Source organism: Ostrea edulis, chromosome 7, assembly GCF_947568905.1.
Source record: "Ostrea edulis chromosome 7, xbOstEdul1.1, whole genome shotgun sequence".
NCBI lineage: Eukaryota > Metazoa > Mollusca > Bivalvia > Ostreida > Ostreidae > Ostrea > Ostrea edulis.
The window spans coordinates 55,212,029-55,239,712 of NC_079170.1; the positions used below are offsets into that span (position 1 = coordinate 55,212,029).

The 27,684-nt window shown below is 37.1% G+C and overlaps 1 protein-coding gene across 1 annotated transcript; it reads right to left on the reverse strand.

Annotated features, from left to right (window-relative positions):
* Nucleotides 1-11,290: 11,290 nt before the first annotated feature.
* LOC125655876 (uncharacterized) lies at nucleotides 11,291-22,715 on the reverse strand. Its single transcript, XM_056144773.1, has 6 exons — nucleotides 22,445-22,715; nucleotides 14,905-15,136; nucleotides 14,151-14,359; nucleotides 12,780-12,947; nucleotides 12,592-12,694; nucleotides 11,291-12,252 (listed from the first exon to the last, which is right to left on the reverse strand). The coding sequence occupies exons 1-6, from the start codon at nucleotides 22,485-22,487 to the stop codon at nucleotides 11,478-11,480; spliced, it is 1,530 nt and encodes a 509-aa protein (XP_056000748.1). The 5' UTR covers nucleotides 22,488-22,715; the 3' UTR covers nucleotides 11,291-11,477.
* Nucleotides 22,716-27,684: the final 4,969 nt, after the last annotated feature.

A 27,684-nucleotide genomic window follows, 5' to 3' on the forward strand; every position in this document is an offset into this window, starting at 1 on the left:
ATGTTCATCTGTTTTGCTTTATCAACAACTTCCTCGTAAAACCGAGTGAAGATTGTTTCATCTCGGAGACTTTGCAAAGCACTCATTGTCGTTGATGCCATTTTTTGACCATCACTCGCCGAGAGATTTGGAGCCTGCAGAGCCCTTGCCAAATTATCACTATAACGTAAAAGTTTTTCACTCAGTAAACACCCAAAGAAGAAATCAAACCTGCACATATAAGCAGCCACTCCCCTAATTCTATTTCTCATTTCTACCTCACGCACATATTGGAGGCTTTCATCCCAAACATTTCTTAGAATTTCATAGTTTGACAAAATGCCCAAAAATGTGTAGGCTTTTATTGTCCATCCTGTGGGACACAAAACCCTTATTCCCGCTGATGTTTTCTCTAGATTTTGGGCATTTTTTAATGTATTGAAAATCATCTCCCTTCGTGGAGATTCTTTAATCAACTTTGTTATATCCTTTGCAATGTCCAGGGTGTCTCTAAGCAACTTACATCCCTTAATAGAATCACTGCAAGCTAGGTTAAGAGCATGACCATAACAGTGTATGTAAAGGGCTCTGGGTTCAAGTGCATGAATTTGTGTTGCAACGTCTGTCTTTCAACCAGCCATAGAAGCAGCCATGTCATAACACTGGCCTCGTACTTTGTTGATAGGCAGATCGAACCTCAAAAGGGCATCTTTAATTGCTAGGGTTATTGAATTAGCCCCAATGTCAGAAAGACAGTACATCCCTAATAAATCTTCATGAGCGGTAAAATTTTTGATCAACCCATCGAATGCATAAAACAAGTTGCTCTTTGTTGGAAATATCTCGTGTTTCGTCTGCCATTATTGAGAAGAATTCAGACGATTTGATGAAAGCAACAATTTGTCGCAAAACCTGCAACCCCATCACCTGCAAAATTTCATTTTGTATATCTGGAGCAACATACCTATTTGTCTTGCGTTGTAGCCATTCCTGAAGCTGGGGATCGCGTTTAGCCTCTAGCATGAGAAGTTGATTAAAGTTCGAGTTTTTCTCGCCTTTGTCACCCCGAAGAGCAATTCCTTGTCGAGCAAGAAACTTCAAAATGTTTGTGATTTTAAGCAAACTCTCTTTGTTAGACTTCTTCTCGACTTCGTGCGTCTTTGAAAGACATTCTCCAACATCTTTAACCTCCTCCTTTATCGTAAACTCCCTTTCCATTGCCTCTTTATGGCAATCACTTTTCTCGTGTGCGGCGAATTTTGTGGTTGCCTTTTTCCAGTTTTTAAAACCACTTGATATGAAAGCTATTTCTTTCTTGTGACAACTGAGAGTCTTCTTCTGAAATGATTTTATGCACGGAAAACAGAATACAACATCTTTGATTTCTACATAATGTAACCAAGACCACCGATCAAACCAGGAGGCATTGAAAGATCTCATCTTTTTACCAAACTTTTTTGCTGGAAAGAAAATATTCCGTGGCTGATTTGGGGTACTACCGATCTCTGGTGTATGCCATTTTTTATGTACAACCTGGGACTTTTGAACTGGTATTTCTGAGATATCATCTTCTGAAGAAGAAGAATCAATAAAGGAAGCAACCTTAACATGTTTGTTTCTTTGTTTGCAGTTTCCCCCAATTTACCTGTTTCAATAGACTCCTCATTTGTGTTAGACTCCAAGAGTGGGGAAGGACTATCTTGTGATTGCTTTGGTTCAAATGAGCGATGAGGTTCAGAATCGTCAAAGGATAACCTCGAACGCTTTGAAAGAGGTTCCTCATGCTTGTGAATACAGGCAACAAAATGATTAGGTGTCCAACCATCTATTTTTGTAGCAATTGTTTGAGTCCACATGATGTGGATAGCATCCTGATATTCTTTAGTATCAGCACGGTCAAGAGGAACAATAAGCTGATTATGATCTTGTCTGTTTACACCAGGGTTTTGCACCTCGGGGAAAATCGACATGATTGGTTTCTGCAAAACGTTAGAAGCTACGAACATATGTAAAAGGCTTGAATAGTAACCGTTCTGGGTTGTTTTTATTGTTTCATTTTGTAACGAAGCAATCAAATCACCAGTAATTAAACACTCTTCTGACAGGGAACTTTCAAAGACATATTGAAGTGAACTTTTGTTTGTGGACATGGTCACAAAAGTGTTTTCATTCGTGTAGTGCTTCAGGTTTGAAACAAGTTCAAACACAATTCGTACCCTCATTTCCTTAAAAATTGTCCTCATGTCCAAACACAAAAAAGAGAGAGTTCTGAATAAACAATTCCCATCACCATATATCTGAATCGGGATAAGCTCAGAAGGAGCATCATTTGGATAAAGCTCTGAGGAAACAGCATCTTTTCGAATATTCGAAGTTGGGATATTAGGTATGCTTGTTGGAAGAGGATATTTCTTAAAAATTTGCCCTTTGAGTCTAACAAGAAAACTTAGTGCTCCCCATCCCCTTTTTCCTGCATTCCTTGCTTCTTCGTGCACTTTTTCGAAAAATGCCTTTCTTTCGTCCGTCTGGGCATACATTGTGAAATATAATCAAAGTTAAAACTGTGCGGAAGGTTGATCTTACACTGATACGATAGTGTCTACTCTTGGACCAAGAATGAAACAGGTCTTGACAGCCTGAGACTTTACAAGCTTTGAAAAAGTTGTTACACGTCATGACCTACGTCACATTGGGGGTGTTACGTGACTGATAAATAGTACTTCACACGTTGTCGGGTTTACCTTTACCATAAAAACTGTGATGATAAAAAAGTCAACAATTCATCATATTAGCTTTACAAAAAGATTTTAAATATATACAAACGTTGAACTGGTATTAGGGCAGTTGGGCATCGACATTTTTGTATCAGGACGAAGTTTCTATGAACAAGCTATCTAATGAATTATTAGACCTTGGGTAGCAGGGGACAGTTTCGCACTATAGGCCCGGTCAACTTTTTCAAAAAATGGAATTACCCCGTATTTGAAATGATATTACATGTGTAAAAATGTATACAATAATTTTAGGATGCATGTCAAATGTAGCTGAGTGCTTAGTAAAAATGTTGATATACAACATGTAGGTGTCACCACGATTCCTAGCATATAGATGGGTGCAAATACGAAACTAAGACACGTGGTCAGTTGCTGAAGAAATTCCGGTGAAAACATGCAGGGTCTAGCAAAAGGTCTGTAGTTGTGAGGGAAGGTGGATGGCCCCATATGAGAGGTAGATTTTTGAGAAGGGCAGATAGGGTTCTTGATTGTGCACAGTGTCTAAATCCCCATGTTTGGTACTGTGATGGTGTGGGGGTGGTGCGGATTAGCCCAAATGAGGGAAAATCAAAGCAAAAAAAGGGGAACCTGCTCAGAGCCTGTTTTGTGCACCAGCACCAGTATTTATAGATCACATATAATTTAGGGTCATAATTTATTAACTACATTAATATGAAATACAAGTATTGACATAAAAGGGAAATATGATTTTTAATTAGTCTGTCATAATCTGACTTTGGTGTATACCCCCTATCCACATGTTTCAAAACCAAAGAAACTGTCCCCTGCCACCTTGAAAGTTAGTCAAGGTCACACATATTAGATACCTTTTGATCAGTCGTCCCTTGCGAGATTTTTTCACTCGTATGAGTCGTCAACAAATACCGGTAAATGACTTGAAACGACACTAGTGCCGGACACTTGGCAAAGGAACAGTCACTACATATCATAGGTTTGACGCCAGATGCGGAGCTGGGAACGAGAACCGAACCATTACCTCATGATTACCTTTTGGATGATGCCCTAAGAAATGTTAAGGCATTGAGTGCTTTTCATATTTTTTTATTTAAGCTAAAGGACAGTCACACAGACTGACTCTGAGTTTCATTGAATTAAATGAACTTTCTGCTTAAAAATAATTATACATTACACTATATGTGAATTTTATTAAATGAATTTTTTTTTAAATATTGGGGGGGGCACGCCCCCCCCCCCGTGCCCCCCCCCCCGGTTCCTACGGCCATGTGATATGTATAGGAATGTGGACAACCCCGGTAATTCGCTGATGACTGTTGATATGTTGTTAACTTATAGCATGTTTAGTTTGAGTTTACATTTGCTCCCAACACTTTTCATGTTAAGGATTTTTATTTTTTCTGAGTATATCAATAAAATTCAGCTGGTTACCCGCATGAACCTGAACTTTTGTTCATATGTATGGCCTCTTGCTGTTTTCCAAAAATAAAGTGTTACGTGATATTCAACTGACGTCACGGGAAATTACCATGAGGGGAATTTACGGTAGCTCAGTCACTGTCAATATATGGGTAGTATCGTTTCGGTGTTTAACCCTAACTAGTGTAATGATACCTGTAAATTTGAGGTGCAATTTCACCTCATGATATCCCCGTGGGGATCCGGGTTAGAATAGGTCCTCAGTACCCCCTTGCTTGTCGTAAGAGGCGACTATATGGGGCGGTCCTTCGGATGAGACCGCAAAAACCGAGGTCCCGTGTCACAGCAGGTGTGACACGATAAAGATCCCTCCCTGCTCAATGGCCATAAACGCCGAGCATATGCCTAAATTTTGCAGCCATTCACCGGCAGTGATGACGTTTCCATATGAGTGAAATATTCTCGAGAGGGACGTTAAACAATATTCAATCAATCACCTCATGATTATTGTGCATTTTATTATGGAAGCCCTTATCCTAACTTCGTACTTCTGACGTCTGGGCTAAGCTGACAGAAGTGTGAGACATCATACGAGGAATGGCGATATCAATTAAACATCGAAGAGACGACTGTCACTCTTTCCACTTGAGAATATTGTTTTCAGGTAGAGGTTCAACCCGGTTGACTCCTTTAGGTGTACATTCTCGTAGAAGAATTTTGTCGCTTATTGTGATTGGTGATATGAAACCTATCGGGTCAAATAAGCTATTAACGGTTTAAAGCAGACCTCGACAAGTAAACGGATTCTCTTCAGTGGGCACCATAAACACAAAAATATCATTTTTCAAACTCCAAGGGATCTGTGAATCTTGTAATCACTATCTATTTCTCTCAGTTGTTCTCCATGAACACTGAGATCAAAGGCCTCCATTACAGCTAGTTTGTTAGATGTGATTTCGTGAAGACGTATCAGACCCCACTTTTCATGGTTGACATTCATTAGATAATGAGATTAACCCATCATCAACGTAGAAGTTGTGAATTACAAAGTCTTTCACATCAGGATCAGCATTTTAAACAGTCTTACAAAGTCCATAAGATGCTATAGCAGGGGATGGGTGATTGCCAAACACTTGTGAAGTCATTCTGTACTCAATCATGATGTCATTTGGATTATTTCCTCTGTACCAAAAGAAACGAAGGAAATTACGGTGGGCCTCGTTTACACGAAATCAGTAACACATCTGCCTTATACCAACTGCCATGGCCACTTCGTCCTTCCTAAAGCGAAGTAAGATCCCAAACAGGCTGTTGATCATGTCTGGACCAGACATGAGTACCGAATTGAGGGATATTCCACCATACATGGCTGACGAATCAAGGACGTCTCTGATTTGTTTCGGTTTCTTTGGGTGTCGAACGTCAAACAAAGGTAGGTATCAACAACTAGTTGGTGTAGGGGGCGGTGCAACTTCTGCTGTTCCACTGTTCAGAACTTTCTTCATAAACTTCACAAACTGTTCACTTTTATCCGGATCTCTCTGCAGACTGGAGTGTTGAATCTGAGCTTGACGTAGAACCTTGAGTTCTATTGTTAGGCAAATCAAGATGGTTTTCCCGAAAAGGAAGAGGTGCGGTCCATAGGTCGTCCTTTGTCTTAGTGAATGACGTATCCATTAACTTTAGGAAAATCCTCTCTTCTACTGACAAACCAGTACGATCATCGTCAGGTGTTTTCATGAAGACATTGTTACCACGGAAACGAAAGTCACGATTTGATGTAGCTAGAAACTGGCATCTGCTCTTTCACTTCAATATGGTTTTGACACGGTTGACTGCAAGTTACACTTCCATTGTTGAGAACAGAGACTTTGTTTACATTCACTGTAGTTCGTTTGTGAAGTCTACCAAGGCAAATTTCGCCCATCCAAAACCAGTTCTTTGCGGAAATGGTTGTCCACGAGGTCCAGTGATTTGTTCTTTAATGTGATGGGCTTCAATTAAGTCTCTACCAATGAGAAGCTGTATCTTTGCATTCACATCAAACTCTGGAATGCTGGGTGCAACCATGCGTAGATGTGGATAACTCCTTGCAACTTCCGGTGTAGGAATTTCGTACATTCATTGGGGATGTCATCACATTCCATCAGAAGAGAAGATCCATTGTTACAGATGTATCAAATGAACGCATTTTCAGCCCTAATGCCTGCTGACTGTTAAGAGCCATTTTCCCCGAACATGTTGTGAGAGTGTAATGAATAGGTAAGGAAGTAATGTTCAAGGCATTGAATAACTCTGGAGATGCAAGAAACTGGTTGCCCTGATCATCCACAACTGCGTAAACACGATACATATGGTTTGGATTGTCTAGATGATATATATCGACAAGGAAAGTTTTGCTGCATGATTCTTCCTTGAAAAGGAACACCGCAGAAAGTGGTACACTTTGCATTGGTGTTTGTGAGAATTGTAGGTATAGACGATACAGTCTCTGCGTCCGACTTCATGGTCCGTAAAGTAGAAGAATCATACGCTTTCTCCCCGCCATGCAAGCTTGGACTCGCTGACGAAACTTTGTCGAGATGTAATGCTGAAGGGTGACTACGACTTCCACAAGCTGCACATTGTATTTTCACTTGACAGTAATTTGCTACATGTCGAGTTGAGATACATCTTGTACAAATGTTTTTACATTGTAGAAAGTTTTTTCGTTCTGACCAGTCATTAATGCTGTGACTTGCCTTATGAAAAGGACAACGGACGCTGTTGTTGTTGTTGTAATCCGTTACATCAGATTTTTTTTGAATTCACTGGTCGATTCTGAGTTGACTGCTTACTACCAATGAATGAAAATGCTGGGTCATTTACCAATATCTCTAATGAATGTCACAAAAAAGGCGGAAACGGAACACGTTTGATTTCTAGTAGGCAGACGCTTTCGTGATCAATTCTTCCTGGAGGTGATATGGTAATTTACTAACAATATGATTCACTTCAATTGATGAGTTGAAGTATGCCAAGCTAGTTGAAAATGCAGAATTTGTCATCAGTGATTCTATCTTGATGAGAATGTTCAGCAATCCATAAAACCGTTTTTTTATGATATCACAGGTCGAAAGTTTTTAAGCTGTTGACGTATAGAAGTTCTGATCACATTTCTTTACTCGAAGAATACCTGTCTCTACGTTTTTCCAGTTTTCAGATACAAGTTTTTTTTTTTAATTTTGAGCATTCATTCTCAAATGCTAAGAATCCTTTTTCACTGTGACGAATTTCAGGTTTGTCAGCATGTGTAGATTTAGTCTCGTCTAGAGAATCATCTCCATTCTGTTGTAAGGATTGTCCTCCAGAAGCCATGGTTTCGTGCCGTCCTAAATTCACTTTACTATGCTGTTTGGAAAACAGCTAGAATAACCAAGTAGACACTGTATAATATTTGGATCAATCCTTTATTCTGTGTGTGTGTGTGTGTGTGTGGTAAAGTGCTGAAACAAGAAAGATAACTCTTGATTCTATCACAATCTAATTACATCGATCAAATCACTCACTATCAGGGTCAATTTCGTTTCTGTGTATCTGGGACCGGCTTTTAGCATTGTTTTTATTTGTCGGTCCCACCGGTCCCGGAATTTTCACATATTATTTTACAAAAGGAGAAAATGATATGATCAATCCATCATCAGATTACAGACATAAGATTGTCATATCTAAATCAACAAGAAACAGGGCTTGTGTATTCTGATTTATTCTTTTTTTATCGCCGGAATAAAAATTCGGGGACCGGGACCAAAGACTGGGTTTTAGTCACGTGATCTAGACCGAAGAACGAGACCGAGATCGGGTTTTCGTCAGTACCAACAGGAACGATAAACTCGGAGCTCCGCTCGTACCTCGCACGCTTCTCAGAAATAAAATAACATAATTTTCATGCAAGAGCTTCCGCTAACGTAATCAGATTTTCTTTTCATTTTAAAAAAGATATTTTTCTGCGCCAAATTACGAATATCTCTCTGGAAGGCTTTGCACGTAATCGTGTGCATAATTTCATTTGGAACATTAGTCTGGAACGACGTCAGAATTTGGTCCAAACTACAACTTTGTACCAGGATAAGATTTTTTTTTATTCTTGTAGCAATATTCCATTATCACCTGCATATGGTGTTTATATCTCTCAACTGATTCGATACGCAAGAGCTTGTTCTGCGTATGATCAGTTTCTAATTCGAGACAGGCCACTGACAAACAAGTTGATGCTATAGGGGTGTCAACCATATCGTTTAAAGTTAACATTTCGCAAATTCTATTGTCGTTTTAATGATCTAGTTTGCCAATTCACAACCTATCATTGGCTCAAATGCTGTCTGACGTGTTTCATACCGACTGTTAGGCCGTTCTTGGCACACTGATTTTGACTATGAATTACTCCGTTTACTTGATCAAGACAAATGCAATTCTTTGACTCAAATATATTGTATTTAATTGGTACAACCAAATCAGGAAACGAAAACAGCGCAAACGGGATCGATGAAAAAGAAAACAACAGAATCAGATAATACGAAGGTGATGTGGCTAAATGTGCTAAGACATTCCTTCTTAGCACATTTTTAGACACCCCGTTATACTTGATGAATATTCACCTGAATTGAATGCAAACGATACCGATGTTGATAAAAATGAAAATGAGTATCATTCTCTCTTCGATATGTTTTCTAAATAAAAATTGCATCCTTGACATGTTGTCTTAGGAATGGAATAACTATTTGTTCAAAGCAACGTCTAAACCCACGATACTCCAGCTGAAAAATTCGCGTTCGTGCTAATATTACATAGATAGTTGTGTAATCCAGCACGAGTAAATCGACTCACTAGGAGCATCATTCAAGTCTGGAGACGGAGTTGTTTGTAAGAAAATATATCTTATTTCATATCGGCACATAACATCGTTTTTCAAAGGGGGGGGGGGAGTTGGAAGTTGTCTCGTCAAAAATTCTTGACAAGCAAACCAAAAATCGGAGGGCTTAGGATCCTAAAACTGCTGTATGTAGTGATACAGGACTTCAGTGGACAAAGGAACCATTTACAATACTTGGAATAATATAGACTGCAGACTTAAAAAACAATGTCTTCAACACATTAAAAAGGAGATAAAATCCTGGTCAAAGAGAAACATATCTCCATTTGGAAAAATTACAATCATAAAAAGTTTACTTTTATCCAAAATCACTCATTTGTTTACTGTTCTTCCATAGCCTGGTAAAAAATGGATAAAAGAATTGGAAAAACTTTTTTTATAACTAAATGGAACAACAATACAGCAAAAAATGCAAGAAAAACAATGCAACTTTCAAAAGAAGATGGTGGTCTTAGAATGACGAATATCGAGCTCTTTATCAAATCTTTAAAACTAACATGGTTTAGAAGATTATTTCATACAGGCTCTTGTTGGATTCAACTGTTCACTGAAATCACAAACAGTAATATTACCCATCTATCTCAGTTTGGACAGGAATACTCTAAAGATAAAGCAAAAAATAATAATAGTTTCTGGAAAGAGGTTCTAAATATATTTTCAGATTTTATAAATATTACATCATGCAACACAATCCCCGGAGATATTTTAGTGGAACCTTTATGGTATAACAATAAAATCATGATCCAAAATAAGTATGTTTTTTTCAAAATCTTTGTATGAAAAGGGGTTTACTATTGTAGGTGACTTGTTTAATTGTAATGGCAACTATGTGCGTTTTAAAGATATTATTGAAAAAATTTCTCTTAAACCCCCCATCACTTTTTATGAGGGAATAAAAAGAGCAATTAGGCATTCTTGGCTTAATGTTAAAAATTACAAGTCAAACTCCACTACATGACCTTTTCAGCCAGATTTCATGAAAATATTGAATAAGAAAGGTTCTAAGGCATAATATATGACATATTTTTGTCTTCCTATAAGTACAATAAACCAAAATGTGAATCTAAGTGGACTAAAGAACTCAAGTTAAAGGAGGATCTGGATTGGAAACAGATTCATAAAAAAAATTCAATTACATTAAATACAAGGTTAATATGGTTCAATTTTAGAATTATTCATAGAATCCTAGACACAAATAAGTACTTATTTCTGTCAAAAATCAGAGATGATAATTTATGTTCTCTTTGTCGAATTGAAGCTAAAACAATTCTGCATGTTTTCTCTTATTGCCCAAATGTTTGTCCATTATGGTCCCTTTTAGAAAAATGGATATTTGAAAAATGTAGACAAAGACTAAAATTTGATGCAATTACAGTAATACTGGGTCTTCCTAGAGAAGATGAAGCCATCAATCTAATAAGTTATATATTCCAAAAGAAAGAAAAATATACTATTTTAGAATGTAGCCAAGTACTTGAAAACATATAATAAATTTGAAGAAAAAATGTATAAAACAAAGAACGAATTTGAGGTGTTCAAAACAAGATGGTTGAACTAGAAATGTTTATTTGAAGATACATGATGATGTAATAATTTATCAATAGTTTGTCATATCTTCCAGCCATGATGTACATGTGGGTATGTGAATGATCGTTTGTTTGTCTGCAATTGAAATTATATATATATATATATATATATATATATATATATATATATATATATATATATAGCACTTGATAACGGCGATGATCTAGACGAAATCGACAATTTACCAACAGAAAAGTGCGCGTATAATTCCCAGATTTTAAACTGTTTAATAAAAATTGAAACTTTTTTTCAAATGAGCACGACAATAAAACACTGCCATTTATATTTTTACATTTTGAATTCTTTTGTGATACAATATTTAAATAAAACGTTAGCAATCATTACACACGTATGCATAGATAGTGAATACAAGGAAAGCAACTCTCATACTTGTCAACATTCTGCACTCCGGACTCTGTGTAAACCGGTCAATTTCTTTGGAATCACACACAGCCGGTTTAGACATATTATAATATATATATATATATATATATATATATATATATATATATATGAAAGAATGATGTAATGAAGTAGATACAGAAAACAAGTACACGTATCACTCCTTACTGATGACCGGATCACGTGATCAATCTACCTTGAACTGTTTATTGTACGACAGTAACACAACAAAATATTCTTCGTTGATTTAGCAAGTTTAATGTGAATGAAGATATCATGAAGATATATGTACAAAGTTTCTACTGAGCAAATTGTAATTAATTGTAATCTACAGATATGAAAGTACACTTTAAGGTAACATAATATTGAATCCATTATTTAAATCCTCATGAAGTTGATCCATTTTAAAAAGCAATTTCAAATTTTTGTCAGTTGATGATGTTGGAATTTTCACTCAGTTCATCAACGAACTGAATGTCGCTGTCGCTCCCTCTGGAGACGTGCTTTTTATAACGTACAAGGAGGGATCTCCCATCTTCCTGGTCCTCCATAGAGGTATGATCATTGCCGTCATGGCGGGGGGAGCTCTCACTACCACTGTCTCTCGAAGAGTTCGATTCCATGGAAGCAAAACCAGTTTCCATGCTACACTGGGAAGATGTTTGTGAACACATTTTGTTGGAAGTATTTATTTCCGTTTCAGCAGTTCTTGCAATGTTGTTTTCTTCATCAATTTCACTATCATCGGAATTAACACCCGCAGTATTTTTTATTTTATAATCGGAATTGAAGAGACACTCTGAGGAAGTAACATTTCGCACATCGTCACTGGAATTTAATGGACGCCATTTGTTCTTTATCTGTGATTCTTGACGATTGAAGACAGTTTCACGACAAGGCACATTACCAGGACCGAGGACTTCCTCGCACAAAACATCGTCTCTGAAGCCAGTTGACGGATTCAGTGTTTCTATGCAGGCCACTGTTATACATTCATTTGTGACCATACTTTCTTCCTGGATGTTGGCCGTTTGCTTGAATCGAAGTGTGTCGTATGATGGAGGGGGTTCATTTTCTTCCTGTGGAACAATGTCGTCATACAGTGGTGGAGCCATGCTCAAGGTCAGTCCGAGGTCGTTCGTTATTTTCCAGTCTCCTCCGTCTTTCTTTGCACTGACAGTGATGCTCATGTTTCTCATGTAACTGTTAAATCATAGATAAACAGATTGATGCATTTTTAAAATTTGATAATTAATCCTTGCGTACATATTCGTATATTAATCAATTTCTTAATTTGGATATTACGTTTCAATGAAAAGAAATGAATATTTCAAATGATTCAGTTTATCAGAGTGAATCGTACCCTTGCTTCCCTTAAATTCACTCCCTCATCACATTCCGTTTTCATGTGTTACAATGTATATTTCCCCCTCTCTGATTCTCTCCTTTAGTAGTAACTCCTAATCAACCCCTAACCAACCCCATACACACATTTTCCTATGACCTATTCGAATCGCCTGTCCATCGATATAAATGACTTACTTTCTCCGGTTGTACTTTCTCAGTAGACAAAGCACAATTCCAATAGTTGTTAAGAAGAACACGATGGCGACGATCGCTGTAACTACTGCCATTGTGATAGCATCTGAAATATACATCAGAGTTATGTATATAAGGGATTTCGTTTATACAGGGTTGCTATCCACAGTCACTTACTTGAAACTACTTACAAGTATATTTCCAGTCATCAGTGACGATTTCGTTGCAAGATTCCTCGTCACTGACATCGCCTTCTCCACAATTCTCGTCCTCGTCACACCAAACTGAGTAGGGTAAACATAAGTTCTTTCCCGTGCACTTCCCGAACAGACGAGGACAGGAACCGTCCCTACTGACGTCTAAGATGTAAATTAATACTTAGGAGAGGTTGTTGAATTCTTGGTATATGTCAATACTTGCCAGTTAATGAAGAAACAAACTTTGATTATTTTTACTATTATATATAGTCACAATACGGCTGTTATGATGGAAGGTGCAAGAAATACCTATATGTGTATTTACTCATGTGCATAGCCTGTTTCAATACGCCGGTTTCGAGATACGTCCGAGTTATTTCCCTTTGGAGAACTCTTGTACATAGTAAGGCGCGAAACAACTTGTTTACATGCAATCTCTCACCAGAGGGCGTATTACGCTGCGCTACAACACCTCTGTCAACGTCTAAATGTCAAGATTCTTGGCAAAACTTACCTATACCTATAGCATCATGGATAATAATTTTATAAGTTTAAGTTTTATGCTTTAAATCTTAAAGTAGGTTCACAAAAACAACGAATTCCATGATTATATACTAGTATTATTGAATGAATGAATATTTATATAAACCTTCTAATTCGATCAGATGTCTCATATTTACCATCTTCTGTCTTCTGATTTTAAAAAATTCAGAGAAGTGTTTGATTTGCTCAGATATTATCATTACAGTTCGATATGCTAAGTTAGTTTTTGTACATTTTGATATAACTTTTTAGACGTTGACAGAGGTATTAGTGGAGCGTAGCGGGAACGATAACTCTGGGTAGAGATTGGTTTACATGCAGGAGTGGGACAATAAGTGAATGTGCTCAGTAAGTTTCTCAAACGTAGTTTCATCACCCGAATTTGACTGATACACGAACTAAGTAAATCATAAGTATTCAGGGAGTAATTAAATACATGAAATTCTTATTATATTATGTTATTTCGTTGCTCGTACGTATCATACCAAGGATATTACTTGCAAATATGACTTTATTTTTTTTATGATTCCACCCTAGTAAAACATTTATTTCGATAGTATTTTGTATTTCCTACATTTACATGTTTAAAGAGAAGCAAATTTTATTACATTTTATCGTCTTCCTCACTGACGATAGGTCCACTCTGTCCCACTTATGCAATGAAAGTTCCACTAAATGCATCTCCTACACAGAAGAGTTCTCATCTCAAAACTGCGGATTTCGACTGAGCTAATGTGTGTGACTGATTATATAAATATCATGAAGGTATTGACAATAGGGTTAGTTGCTATATTGCATGTCAGTTAATATTTTGATGTATACCTTTAAACGACGTGATCAGTATGTCAAATCCTCTGAAGGTGAGTGTTGGAGATCCAACATATGTCAACCGGAAGTGATTCCCTGTAGAAATATAGTCCCCAACCCCAATGCTGGCTCGTTTGTAGAATTTGTCGTAGACACCAAAGAGCCCACTAACTGGAGTTACCATCTGGGATTTTCCATTTGAATCGAAGTCGTATATATGCAAGCTACAAAGCAGAACACAAATGCAAACATATATATATAATTTTCTGATTACTGGAAACAATACTGTTATATGTGTGAATATATTAGGGTAGTATACTAACCAGATATATGGTTGTACTTACATTCCAATGTTTTTTACCTTTGATATCGTTACCAATTGAAATGATAGCCTTTTCCTCATGAATGTGAACAATCTGAATGCATGAATCTTAATAAATATAATGTGACTATTTTAACAGCTGGGAATAGTCCCACAGAAATGAAAGTAAAATTAAATATAAAAAATAATAAAATTTATTTTTGAGATACATTCATGTGGATATGAACAACAACGCTCAGCGCTAATGCGCTTCGTGAAGCATGCTGGCGTAAAGCGTCGCAGTTCGTGAAGCATGCTGGGTAAAGCGTCGCAGTTCGTGAAGCATGCTGGGTAAAGCGTCGCAGTTCGTGAAGCATGCTGGGTAAAGCGTCGCAATTCATGCCCTCGTGTATTTTCAAACATGAAATTTATTATATCGCATGATCAATTACTGGAATATGTACGAACTTATCTGGCATGTCATTTTCAATGCTGATGCTTAGCGACACAAAGTGTATCAACAGCCGTCTGCTGGACTCCGTGTAGAGCTCCGATGTGCAGTGTAGCTGTGTCTCGGATTGGTCCGTCAGAAGCTGGTTGGTTAATTTGAAGACAATACTGTCATTGATAAAGATCCTATGTTTCGTGTTACAGAAGTTACTCATGTATTTCACAGTGGTAATGGCTTTGACAGAAAGTCCTGTAAAAATAAAGACGATGATCAGTCAGTGGCACTGTAATTCTTTGTGATTAACAGTTAGGTCATACTTTACTTATGTGGGTACATATGATAACAGAATTGTAAAAACTGCGAAATATCGAGGCTTAAACTCCTATTAGAGGGTCAACTGATCCTCACAATGAAACTTTCTGAAATATCACATGAAGACAAAAGTTTTTCGTGAAGAGTTTGTGTCTCTACCATTTACGGTTTAGGAGTAGTGATCACAATTTTTTTCCCGCTTGTTCAACATTCCAAAATCTCCGTAAAGGGTCAGGTTTTTTTTTTAAAATTATCATTTTGTTCATTTGGATTTAGATTTGTCTCCCTCTATTTTTTCTAAATCAATATGAAATTATAGCATATATTTTTACCATTACAAAAATAATTATTTCATTTACTACTGTGAAGTGATGTACGTATACATGAATACAAGATATGGGGCTCACGGCGGGTTTGACCGGTCGACAGGGGATGCTTACTCCTCCTTGGCAACTGATCCCACCTCTGGTATATCCAGGAGCCCGTGTTTGCCCAACTCTTTATTTTTTATTCCTTGTAGGAGTTATGAGATTGATCACTGCCCGTTATCTTCGCTTTCCATGATATACATTACATACCTTCTATAATATACTCTTTACCATTTCTAGATATAACAAATTCTTGTTCACATTGTACAATTTTATACATATATGTTATACTATTCATATACCCCAGACGTGGTCTTTGTTTGAATAAAACTTGAAACTTGACAATCTGATTCAGTCCGATTTATAAGAGGAACAATGTCGATTCCTGAAAACGATAATCAATGGATACGCGGGCCGACTTATATGCGAGTATATATATATATATATATATATATATATATATATATATATATACGCCAAATTAAAACTTTCTATAGCAGAAAAAACCACTGGAACGCTTGATACCGATAATTTTAGCTCCGGGTTATAATTTACGTTCCGGTCCGTGTAATTTTAGTTCCGGTAATAGTTTTGGTTCCGGGCACATACTTTTAGAAGTATAAAATGCATATGTTTACGCACATTTCCCATGGGTTTTGTTTCTTTCATCGGGTTATAAAATAATTAAAGACTAATATCATCAGAGTTGGATTATTTATAGCAATCTCCCATGCAGATTTGTCGTTTTCTCAGACATGCATGAGCAGAATGTATTTATAATTCTATTTTCGTGTTTTCAAAAAGCAAAATTTAATAGATCAACAGGTGTTTATTCTTGTTTTATTACGGAGGTTTGATCTACAATTCAAAGGATTGCAACCTGTGACACATGTAAGATAGATTTAAGTGACTCCTTCTACAAGTTTACCGACACAATCTCTCACCATTATCAAATGTACATGTTCATGTAGCATCAGGTACTGATCCATATATCCCGAGTATGAATGAGATTTCTTGAAAAAGTTTGGATTTTTAATTTTTTAATATAGAAATCTAGACTATATACACAAATATAAGCAATATACGCATGAGAGAGAGAGAGAGAGAGAGAGAGAGAGAGAGAGAGAGAGAGAGAGAGAGAGAGAGAGAGAGAGAGAGAGAGAGAGAGAGAAGAGTTCTATGGAACTAGTCCTATACATGCATGCTAGTTAGAGAGTAAAAGCAAAAGACGCATACACTTAAAACAACTGTATGACTCTAGATAGTGGTTTGTTAACACAATGATTGTTTTATATCAAATATATGTTAAATTGAAATTTATCAATATATAAAATGTGTAATAATTTAATGAGATTGACAATGGTAATAGAATCGCACAAAAATTCCAAATATCTATTCGCAATAAACAATTCAGCATATAACCACAGCTAGATATTATCTACAGAGATACCCAACCTATAGTTATCTTACACCCCCCCCCCCCCCCCCCCACACACACACACTTTCCATCTATCGCGGCCGGCGACAATATATTCCAATATATTCTAATGGTCTATTGTCTACGAGTACAGTATGTATCGTGATGCAAAAAAAAAAAAAGCGTCGTCTCGACACATATCATATCGTCGGCGACAATATATACCAATGTATGACAATCTAAAATTAGATTCTTTGATCCGCTCACCTACAAACGCTACACATAGTTTTAATTAGGTTGCAATGGACGACATTAGGTGTCGTGAGAGTACGTGCACAGCGTCGCCGAGGACGATATGTGTCAAATGACACTACATGTACCACCACAGTGTGTACTCAACGCCGGTGTTGTAGAGTGAGCCTTCCCCCATAATAAGACTTTCCCCCGGAAGCTTAGCTCTAGAGTGAGCCTTCCCCGGAAGCCTGGCTCTAGAGTGAACCTTCCCCCTGGGGGAAGGCTCACTCTAGAGCAGGAGAACCCCCGGGGAAGTCTCACTCTAGAGCCAGACTTCCCTGTGGGAAGACCTACTCTATCACTAGTTGTAGAGTCAGACTTCCCCATAGCAGGACTTCCCCCTTCATTTATTCCTGATAAACTACTATATACTTTATGGAGAATGTTTAGATACCAAGACCTTTTTCCGCAGGGCATTAAGTCGTTCATCAAACTCAAGAGAAGAAAATGGTGAATAAAACACATTGGAATTAATAATTAGTCATTTTGTTTGAACCATAGACCTTGAACTTTGACCCACACAATACCTATGCCTTGGTTAGTTTTAGAAGTTTGAAAAATGAAACGAGGAAATTTCGAATTTATGTTTCTTCTCATCTGCGTCCAAATATCGGTTATGCTTTTAAACGTGTACAACTTTGGGTAGGTAGGTAGGTAGGTAGGTAAATAATTCCCTGTCCGATAAACTAAAATTTATTTCATAGTTTGCGCAGGAGGGGATGAAAGCGGGAGTGTCCCTCTAGAGCAAGACTTCAAGAAGGTGTTATGGCTCTAGAGTGAGTCTTCCCCCTGGGGGTAAGGTTTATTCTAGAGCAAGTCTGCTGGGGGGAAGGCTCACTCTAGAGCGAGACTACCGGGGGGAAGGCTCACTCTAGAGCCAGATTTCCGGGGGGAAGGCTCACTCTAGAGCCAGACTTCCGCAGGGGGAAGGCTCACTCTAGAGCCAGATTTCCGGGGGGAAGGCTCACTCTAGAGCCAGACTTCCGGGGGGAAGTCTCACTATATGGGGAGAAGTCTGGCTCTATAACACCGGAACTACAAGAGTCTTCAACTTTCATACACAGTTAATCATGATAATTTAACTTTATCATTAGCTTAAATATTATCGTAAAATTTTCAACAGTTATAATTTATGGTGCAGAAGCTTACAATAATAAATCGTCGTTTTCTTTACTTTGTATTTTAATTTTCACTCAGTTACTTAACTTTGTAAATATTCTAATGGTCTTTTCTTGTATTTACGGGATCTTTTCTCGTAATTACGATCTCGTAATTTTGAGATAGTTATCTCGTAATTATGAGATATTTACTCGCAATTACGAGATATCGTAATTACGAGATAATTATCTCGTAATTACGAGATATTAGAAGGTGAATTTTTTTTTTTTTATATGTAACTATTAATAGGCTTTCGTAGAAAACCCACAATTAACACTTCTGAAAACGTTCAGTATGAATACAACATATGTAAACTTTTAAACATATGTAAACTATTAAACATATGTAAACTTTTAAACATATGTAAACTATTAAACATATGTAAACTTTTAAACACGTGACATATGTTGCTCTTATAATTGGGAGGGAGGGGGTAAACTAGAGGAAATTCTCTACTCAGACCGCGTGCTATTTAGAGGTGTTTAGGGATTTTAATGAATGATAATGTCTTTTGATTCATTATGGTAAGCTTCCATTAGGTCTTTATTCTTTAAATAGCAGTGATCTAAAAGGCTTTGTCTTAAATATTGTCAGCTAAGTGGCGCTCGTTACACTTTACGATCCTTTCGTCACGATGCATGAAATTTCTCGTGATTTGCTTCCACTTAACAATTCAGATGAAGGAGAAAGTCCAACAGAGAAATATGGTATTATTGACATTCTTTTCGACGCATTACCAAAATGTATTGTCTCAATAAATTGCAAATTACCGATAACATTTGATGGTATCCGGAACTAAACGCTTTTCAATTGGTTACCATAGTGACAACTCTTGCTGCTTCGTTAATCGGTAGACAGGAAGTATGTCGATCGGCATTTTGCCATCATACCGGAAGTACTCTGTATAAAATAGACCTGGATTCACTTCGTCAACGATAATGTTCTTGGTCTAATCAAGTCTTTATCAATTTCTTTTGCCTCGTGAAATGGTAAAATAGGGGCGGTGGCTATCATGCAGTCCATGCCTGCATTTCAAGTCATATTGTGAGAAAAATCTGGCACAAATATCATTTTAATGATAAAAAATAGGCATCGACTTTGAGTGTTTCATTCAAACATCGCCGTAAAACTGGCATATACTGTGATAGAACGAATGTTTCATTCAAACCTCGCCTTAAAACTGGCATATAGTGTGTAAGAACGAGTGTTTCATTCAAACCTCGCCGTAAAAACTGGCATACAGTGTGTAAGAACGTTGTTTCATGTTAATGGTTAGGGCACTCGGGAGTTCATCCTAGCGCCCCGTTAAACATTGGTGGTACTTTGCCTATTGCTGGTGGCGTCCCTATATGAGTGCTTTTTTTTTTTTAGAATGGGAAACAATTTACAAACAATAACAAATATTTCATGGTAAAAGCGGGCATGTGATGTATCATAACCTTCGGGTGTTTTATACATACAGCTACCCGGTATATATGGCCTATCATATATCTTATTAACACACACACAGAGAGAGAGAGAGAGAGAGAGAGAGAGAGAGAGAGAGAGAGAGAGAGAGAAGAGAGAGAGAGTTAAGTCAGATATATCATATAAAGTCTTTATCTAGAGCTTATGGGTATAGTTAATCTTTTGCTTACAAATATTATTTCACTCCTCGTATTTCAATAAACAATTTAAGTACTTTATTTCTTGATTTAAGGTTATCGCGCAAATATTAAAAGTTTGTATGTGCATGATTAGACAAACACTAGATGATATTTAAGTCAGTGTCACGTCTCAAAGAGTCGTTAATGATTTATGTAAATGTTTGGCTACCTCCATCCACATATATGCTCTTCTTTGCAAAGGACCGTATTCGTCAACACATAAAGTAACTGAATACCATTTCGTTGAAGATTTAAAAGATTGATTAAAAATTCGGTGTAATATTGCACCTACCTAGTTTAAAGTGGTTTGGCGAGAATTTAATCTTATCAAATCTAGACGAAAAGTCGAGCTTTAACAATTAGTTGAATGTCTCCTCAACACAATATATAGCTATAAGCACAAGGCATTTTCTTTAGCACACACTTGCTTTCAATTTATTGATAAAAAAGATATCTAGTATTCATATTAAATTTTTCTGGTGAAGCCCGGTTCTTGTTTACTGATATATAGGAAAGAATCTTAAATAATTTATTCTTGTTCTGTTAGCATCATTAATCCTGGTTGTGAAATTTTGATAATCTCTGACGTATTGATAAACATGTATTTCAAACCTTATGCAACTCATTTTCTATTCCAAGTACGGCTAATCTTTAAATCCGATGTTAGCACTAATGACGACAATGTTATCAGTTAATTTGGATTTATCTAATTCATATTTAACAACAAACACGTACATCCCTCTCTGCTGTTTGAATTTTTATGGACGGCAGTGCTGTGGGATTTCGAGGAAGACGGAAGATTAACATGATTAATCTGGATCATAATATGCCATTGACACTCATATTAAATACTAATTTGAGGTACGACAGAAACAAACTTAAAGTACTGTTAAGTAAATACAACATTCCAGAAATATTTTCCTGCATACACAGGGTTCCAAAATATCATTTTTATACAATGTAATTATTTTAGTCGAAGTAATATGGACGTAACATACAAGCACAGTATGAACGATTGCCAACGCTACACTTCTAAATTCGATATACCATTGTAATCATTTATATTGTTCATTTGGGTGGCCATTGTCTGCAATATCGAGAACTGATTTGTAGTCGAGGAGTGACCTAATGACAAGAAGGTTAAATTCTGAACAATTTGTTGATTTAAATGAACAAATCAAACCCTTTGTGACAGTTTAATCTAACGAGTAGATACAGATAACAAAGTATTCAGGAGTTGTTGAAATGCGGGTACAGACACACTATACGACGCTTTCACAACATTTCATGGAGTTTTAAAAGGGTTAATGCAAGTTTTAAAGCGGGTAAACAATATGATATAACTAAAGATACATATTGAAATTGTATCTAAACAATGAAATGCTAAAGAAAATGTTCAGATTTGGTTACTCTTAATTGACTAGATCAACTTTCATAAAAGATTTTCCCTTTTTGTACCCCGATCGGTAACTCAGAATCGGGGAATCGGGATGGCTTTTTGATCACTCTTCATTTAATAGCCATTGATTTTCAATTGGTTTTACAACTCTTGTATCATATCGCTCTATAAACAACAAAAGAGTTCGTTACCAGAATGAAATCGTCGCCATTACATTTATAGGTATCCAAATCTCGGGATTCAGGCGGTCACGGCGTAAAAAAATCGAACACAAATTTTCCATTAAGAGTCTATTTATTACAGATTCCGTCAGAGGACCGTGTTGAAAGTTTGTAGTGAATTACGGTTAATTAATCGAACAGCACACGGTCAGTCAGCCCAAAGAACAGGGTAGCAAGAGAGAGGTTATCGGCTATGTATTGAAACCATTGAAACTCATTGTGTCGGGCTTAATCTTATCAATTCCGCAAAATGACACCCCAATAAAAGATGAAAGTGTACTTTTTAAAAGCAAACCACCGTTCATGTAAAATTCCCAAGTTGCTGAGAAGTTGAAAAAGCGTATGTACATACTGAGAACAGTAAATTCAATCAGTAAAAGTTAATTAATCATCAAAATATCTTAACAGAAGAAAAATGTCAAAATTGAAACCTTTAGTAACAACGAAGAAAATGATATCCATTTATAATAACAATCATTACTGAAAATTTATTTTTTAAAAACTTCTTTTCGCTTTTTTGTGATTTGCTTTAAGATCATGACTCTTCATAGTTGCTTCAGTGTCTATAAGAAAGAAATCGCATGTTTTATGAAATTGAAAAAAGTACATAACTTTTTACATATACTTTTTGAAAGATACTAATAATACAGAATTGACATGGAAAGTACAAAACAGTCTCTGTTCTCTCAGAGGATATGATCAAATAAATCAACGTTAGTAGATAATTTTGGTTCATACTTACCAGCAAGTATCAAAATCCAGCTTTGTAATAAGTAATTGGTCATTCTAACAGAACCGACAACTACAAGTACTTAAAATATATGCAGTGCCTCCAACGAGAAACCAGATACTGGAAGGTGACTTTGTATCAGTGAAACTTCACGACCACCTTCCACAAACACCTTTCAATATTTCCTATTCATAATTCACTTGCTGATCTCCACAGAAATGAGGCATTTACCATTACTACATTTTCGTTATCTCATTGGGTCGACTCGTGGTCACGTGTCTAGTTTTTAAACCGACTTACATGTACACACCAGTCTTTATGCGAAGTCAGAATCGATCTTTAGGAGGATGGTCTATGGCGAATAATTATACACTTTACCGGCATTATTATGTTTACTGAATTTTCATGCTCAAACAGGGTAGACACTTTAATGAATACATAAAGTTTGAAGTTGTTCAATTTAAATCAATGAAACAGACCTAACAAGAACGCATCTCTTTTCATTTGCAGTTGAATTGCACTAGTCGTTTTGATTTCATTATTGTATTGATGAATTATGGCAATGGATTATTCTTTCTAATTAAAATCCTCTTTCAGAAATTTAAACCTCATACCGGCGGTGCAAAGCCAAAAAGGCACTCAACCGCATATATAAGTATTGCGGACAATAATATTTTCTGTTTTTTATATTTGATCTTAAATACCCAGCGCACAAAGAAATCCGCCCTTTAAATCAGAACCGATTAAAGGGAGGAAATGCTTTTCTAAGATTTGATTAAGTTTTATTTAATTTTTGATTTTCTTCATTAATTTCAGCATGTTTGGCACAAGTCAGAAAGCAAAATATCAGACGGACACCTCAATTTTTTCCTCTCCTTCCAGAACAAAAGTAGTATTTTTCACAAAGAAATGTGTAAAATGATTTTCCAAGTTGTATTTTCAAGAATGTCAGTTTAATTATGTATCAACCTATCAACATCTTGGTTTACGGTACTTTTTTCACAAAATTTGGGTTGATCTGAATATATTGATATGATTATGAGCAGTGAATGTCAAAAAAAGTCAGGCCTCCTAAAAATAAACTGAATTACTCTCTGTAGAGATATCAGTAACTTTTCGAAAATGTATATTAAATCCATAAGACCCGTTGTTGAATATTCTTCTGTAGTATGAGACTAATAGAATCCTTCATGTGTACGAGTGTGGGATAGGGAAATTCCACCGAGGGGACAAGATTCACGGTCTAGGACGAGTCTTTCCCACACGAGTTTATAATGATCTGGGTTTAGCGGTCTACTTACACCACACTTTTGGAAGCCACAGCTTGATATATCTTCTCTTCAGTGTAGGATTCTGCATATCTTACACAGAGTTGCGAACATTTCTGACATCAGCAGCTCTTCATGTTGACAGACAGCAGCGTACAAACAATTCATATATCCCACCGGAGCTTGTCCCAATCAGTTCCGGAGGACAGGTGATATTTGGTGCAGCTGAAAACTGGGGTCATAACGAGCACACGATTGATGAAAAAAAGACCACTCATGCAATGACCAGCATACTTCTTCAACCCATCTCAGATGCAGCAAGAGACCATGAACAACGCATCCAAAGAGTAACTGGACATCAGCAAACTGAAAGGTTGGTTAGCTATTACATATTACCTTTGTTTCTAAATCTTAAGTCTAATAATTTTCTAAATACAGGATAAAGTGGTAGAATGTTTTATATTCTGTCACAGACGGAGATCTAACAAAGACCAATAGGTATAAGAAACCTACATCCAGACCTCAACCAATTTTTTCTACTCCCATATATGCTGACCAATGAATGATTCAACAGAGGTCAAAGAAGCGAAAGCTACAGAGCTGTTGTATAATATGGGGAGAGGTGGTACCTTTCATGAAGCACCTGATCAGTTTCCTGTATGGATGTTATTTCAGAAAGTATTGTCAAAATGTGAAGACAACAGACTTCCAGTATCTCAAGTGGCCTACAATCCAATTATCATGGCATTCTCCTCAGATCCATATACAATATACAACAGTGATGTTACGCTTAAAGGACGCTGCAAACTTCTTGGGACAAAGGTATCTACCTCTCTGCTTTGACATGGGCATCTATTCTAAAGCTTCAGAAACAAAATGGTCTCATCCAAAAGAACTTGAAAACATTATTCTCGTTGAGGGAGGCATGCATCTTCTGATGTCAGTTATATCAGGAATTGGTTATCTGTATGGTGATGCTGGGCTGTCAAATCTACTTGTTGATTCTGGAGTATTTGCATCTAGGACAGTGGATCACATGTTGTCAGACAAGGACTTTGGTAGGGCCCTGTATGGTCTGAAGTTCTTGGAAGAGGTTCTTAGTGCACAGTTTTTACAGCAGTTTCATGTGTAGTGTGAGAACACAAGCCACCACATTCCCGGCAGACTATCTGAAGGCCTCACAAAATTTGAATCTGCATTCTCAAACTTAGAGAAAGTGCATGAACTAAAACTGGAACTTTGTTCTCTGTTGAATGACCAAGTGCTCCCAATGATTGAGGAGTTTCGCAAAGAAAGGCGGTCTACATCAAGCACCTTCCTGCTGTGGGATGAAATACTATTCAGAGTTCTGCAAATTCTGAAGTTATTCATTAGTGCATCTAGAAAGTCCAGCAATCAGCAAAGGCAGAGTTTCTTCCTCTGTTATTTGCCGCAAACAGGACAAACTATGCACATTACCTGCCGATCTCTCTGCTCCAGATCAGGCATTTGCCACAGGAGATAGCCACAGAATTTGCCAATACAGGGGGATATAGTCAAGCTCTCAGAAGGCTACTTGAATGGTGTTCGGCTAGATTATGCACTGGAAACAACACAAAACAAAGATTTGAAAGGATCTGGAAGGATCATTGGTCTTACAATGCGAAACCAAGCATTAGTAAGGTGGTTTATAGCCCGATCTGTCACTGCTATGTATGCTGCAACATTTGTGTGATGACAGCCAGACTGTACTGACAAAGACGAAATCATCTGATGCCAGATGAAATTCTGATGTTAGGAGGATTCGTGATTTGCTTCAAGGGCCATATGTGGTGATCCCTTAGATATTTCAGAAGTACCCACAAAGTTGATCAACATAGTTACCGGAGCAGTTGCACCAGACACCATAGAGAAAAGTTTATGTGGTGCACTTGACAAGAGCGCTACCATGACTGATAAATTTGTCTCTAACCTGGTGTCTGAAAATCCAACGAGCTTCTATGCACCAATACCTCGGTCAAACATCAAGACCATGAAAGAGATGAACAAGAAAGTCAAAGTCAAATAAAAAAACATATCTATCAAGGGTGAAACCATGTATCTTCGTTTGTTAGCAGTCAACGCTATCAAGAAAGTCCCACTGCAAAGGATGATGGCATTTGAAAACGCCCCTGTGCTAATGAGCATCATTAATGAAGATGGTACGATGGTAACATGTAAAAAATCAGACACCATGCATCAGCTTTAAGAACCAATACCAGGGGACAAAATCACTAGTATGGGCAAGCATGTTGATGCTGTAATATATTATAACCATGCTGTCATCCAGTCACTGCTTGCTCCCTCTACAGCACTGCCCATCACTTTCAAAGATATGGCCAGTAGGTGTCTGTCCCACATTACTCATTCTACTCAAGATATCTCCACAGATGTAACACAGATACATATAGCATTTGATGTGTACAGGGAGAACAGTACAAAGTCTCAAACAAGAGAAAAACGCACTGCAAAATCAGGCAAAGCATAAAGTACGTATGAAATTAGACCTAATACTAAGGTACCAGCGGGATACTGTAAACAGTTCTTGACCATTACTGAAAATAAGTCACATCTGGCAGCACTCTATATTGAATACATAAAAGAGAAGAAGGGAAACTTGACCACAGCAAGTCAGACTTTTTATATCAGTGGAGGTGAAGATGAAGATGGTATCATGATCACACGCTTTGCTGTGATACCAGCTCTAGACATCATTTCAAATCAAGAGGAGGCAGACACAAGAATTGTTCTTCACACCTGTGCTGCTGCAAATACAGGAGCAAAGGTAATAGTAGTTTGCAGCCCTGACACAGATGCTCTTTTACTCCCGCTACACCACTGGCCAAAAATCAACACAGAGATATATTTCCTGACTGGAAAAGGAGGAAAATACACTACAGTCACCAGATATATTCCTGTACACACACTGTACAACTCTCTCTCTCTCTCTCTCTCTCTCTCTCTCTCTCTCTCTCTCTCTCTCTCTCTCTCTCTCTCTCCAAGCTTCAACACAGTTTACTTCTCCCACTTTACTGTATTACTGGCTGTGATACAGTCAGTGCCTTTTTTGACATCGGCAAAAAAAGGGATTCAAACACTTGATGAAAGATGCAGCTCAGTTTAGACCTTGTGCCACATTAGGAGTCTTACTCTTGAAGAATCCCAGATTACAACAGCTGTTAAGTTTGTTTGCAGACTGTATGGGGACATCAAGTGTAGCTCACTAAATGAAAACTTCGCTGTCAAAAACCAGAGAAAGGAGTACCTGTCCGGAAAAAATACCCCCAACTCATGACGCTTTCATGTTGCATCTACAACGTGTCATGTATCAGCTCTACATCTGGTAAAATGCCCACATTCCAATTCACCGTATCCCTCCAGCCACATTCCAATTCACCGTATCCCTCCAGCCACATTCCAATTCACTGTATCCCTCCAGCTACAGGTTATGGTTATGAGAAATCTAGTGATGAAACACTGACACCTAGAATGATGACGCAACAGGAAGCAGTACCAGAACTACTCAATCTTGTAGTTTGTGAAAGTTCTGAGGGGCCATGGAGCTTGAACTGTTAATGCTTTAACCTAAATCAACCATGTACAAGTGCATGCGACTGTGAAGCTGCTTTAGATGGAGATGACATGTGTTTGAATACAAAGGAAGCTTACGCTAATACTGACAGTGACAAAGATGATTGATTACCCATATATATAAAGAGTATTTAGTTATTTTTTTAACACTGTGTTACAGTTAGAGTACAGTTTACTGGTAACTCATGTTGAAATGATAGGATACTTAGAATTATGATGCACATATACGTGAGACAAACATAGTCACTCACAGATAACTTACCTTTATTTTCAAGTTTGATATTTACTGCTTAGCACTATTTTCAATAATTAAAAATATTAAATTGTGATTTTTTTTTTTTTACTCAAAATTGATTTGTGACTCAATTAAAATCA

What these genes read in the sequence shown, in the direction of transcription:
- LOC125655876 (XM_056144773.1), bottom strand. Translation starts at nt 22,487, where the DNA reads ATGACCAATTACTTATTACAAAGCTGGATTTTGATACTTGCTG. An exon ending in ACTGATCACGTCGTTTAAAG is followed by an intron (nt 12,948 to 14,150) that starts GTATACATCAAA and finishes TTTACATCTTAG; the next exon opens with ACGTCAGTAGGGACGGTTCC. An exon ending in AGAAAGTACAACCGGAGAAA is followed by an intron (nt 12,253 to 12,591) that starts GTAAGTCATTTA and finishes ATGATTTAACAG; the next exon opens with TTACATGAGAAACATGAGCA.